At 53.8% G+C, this 359-nt stretch overlaps 1 protein-coding gene across 1 annotated transcript in view; it reads right to left on the bottom strand.

Moving 5' to 3' along the window:
• BCAS2 (breast carcinoma amplified sequence 2) overlaps window positions 1-327 on the bottom strand; it is a 15,601-nt gene extending 15,274 nt beyond the window's left edge. Inside the window, exon 1 of the mRNA XM_010830765.1 lies at window positions 57-327. Coding sequence (XP_010829067.1) covers window positions 57-242 — 186 coding nt within the window. The 5' untranslated portion in view covers window positions 243-327. The remainder of the gene's footprint in view (window positions 1-56) is intronic.
• Window positions 328-359: the final 32 nt, after the last annotated feature.

Below are 359 nucleotides of genomic sequence, written 5' to 3'. Positions count from 1 at the left end.
AAGGCTCTCGATCCAAAAGGGTTCACTGTGCGCTGGGCTCAAAACATCACACTTACCTCAAAAGCAGAATAATCCGGGGCCGTCAGGTAGCTTAGATAGTTCTTCGTAGGTCGGTATCTGCGAGTTTCCTCTTCCACCAACGCCGCAGCCGCTTCGCGAACACCAGGCGCTTCATAACCCTGATCAAAATACGGCAGCGCATCCACCACAACCTCCCCAGCTACCAAACCAGTACCCGCCATCCTTAGGTTCACTGGCGTTTTCTAAGTCTGCGCGGGCTCAGGTTCACTTCAATACTCCAGTGCCCGACGCTAACGTAATCACGTCACCTGCGCCCGACACTAACGTAATGACGTCAC

Source organism: Bison bison, unplaced genomic scaffold (assembly GCF_000754665.1).
Source record: "Bison bison bison isolate TAMUID 2011002044 unplaced genomic scaffold, Bison_UMD1.0 scf7180017864519, whole genome shotgun sequence".
Classification (NCBI taxonomy): Eukaryota; Metazoa; Chordata; class Mammalia; order Artiodactyla; family Bovidae; genus Bison; species Bison bison.
The sequence above is the reverse complement of the archived record's forward strand: the minus strand, read 5'-3'. Positions and strand labels throughout refer to the sequence as shown.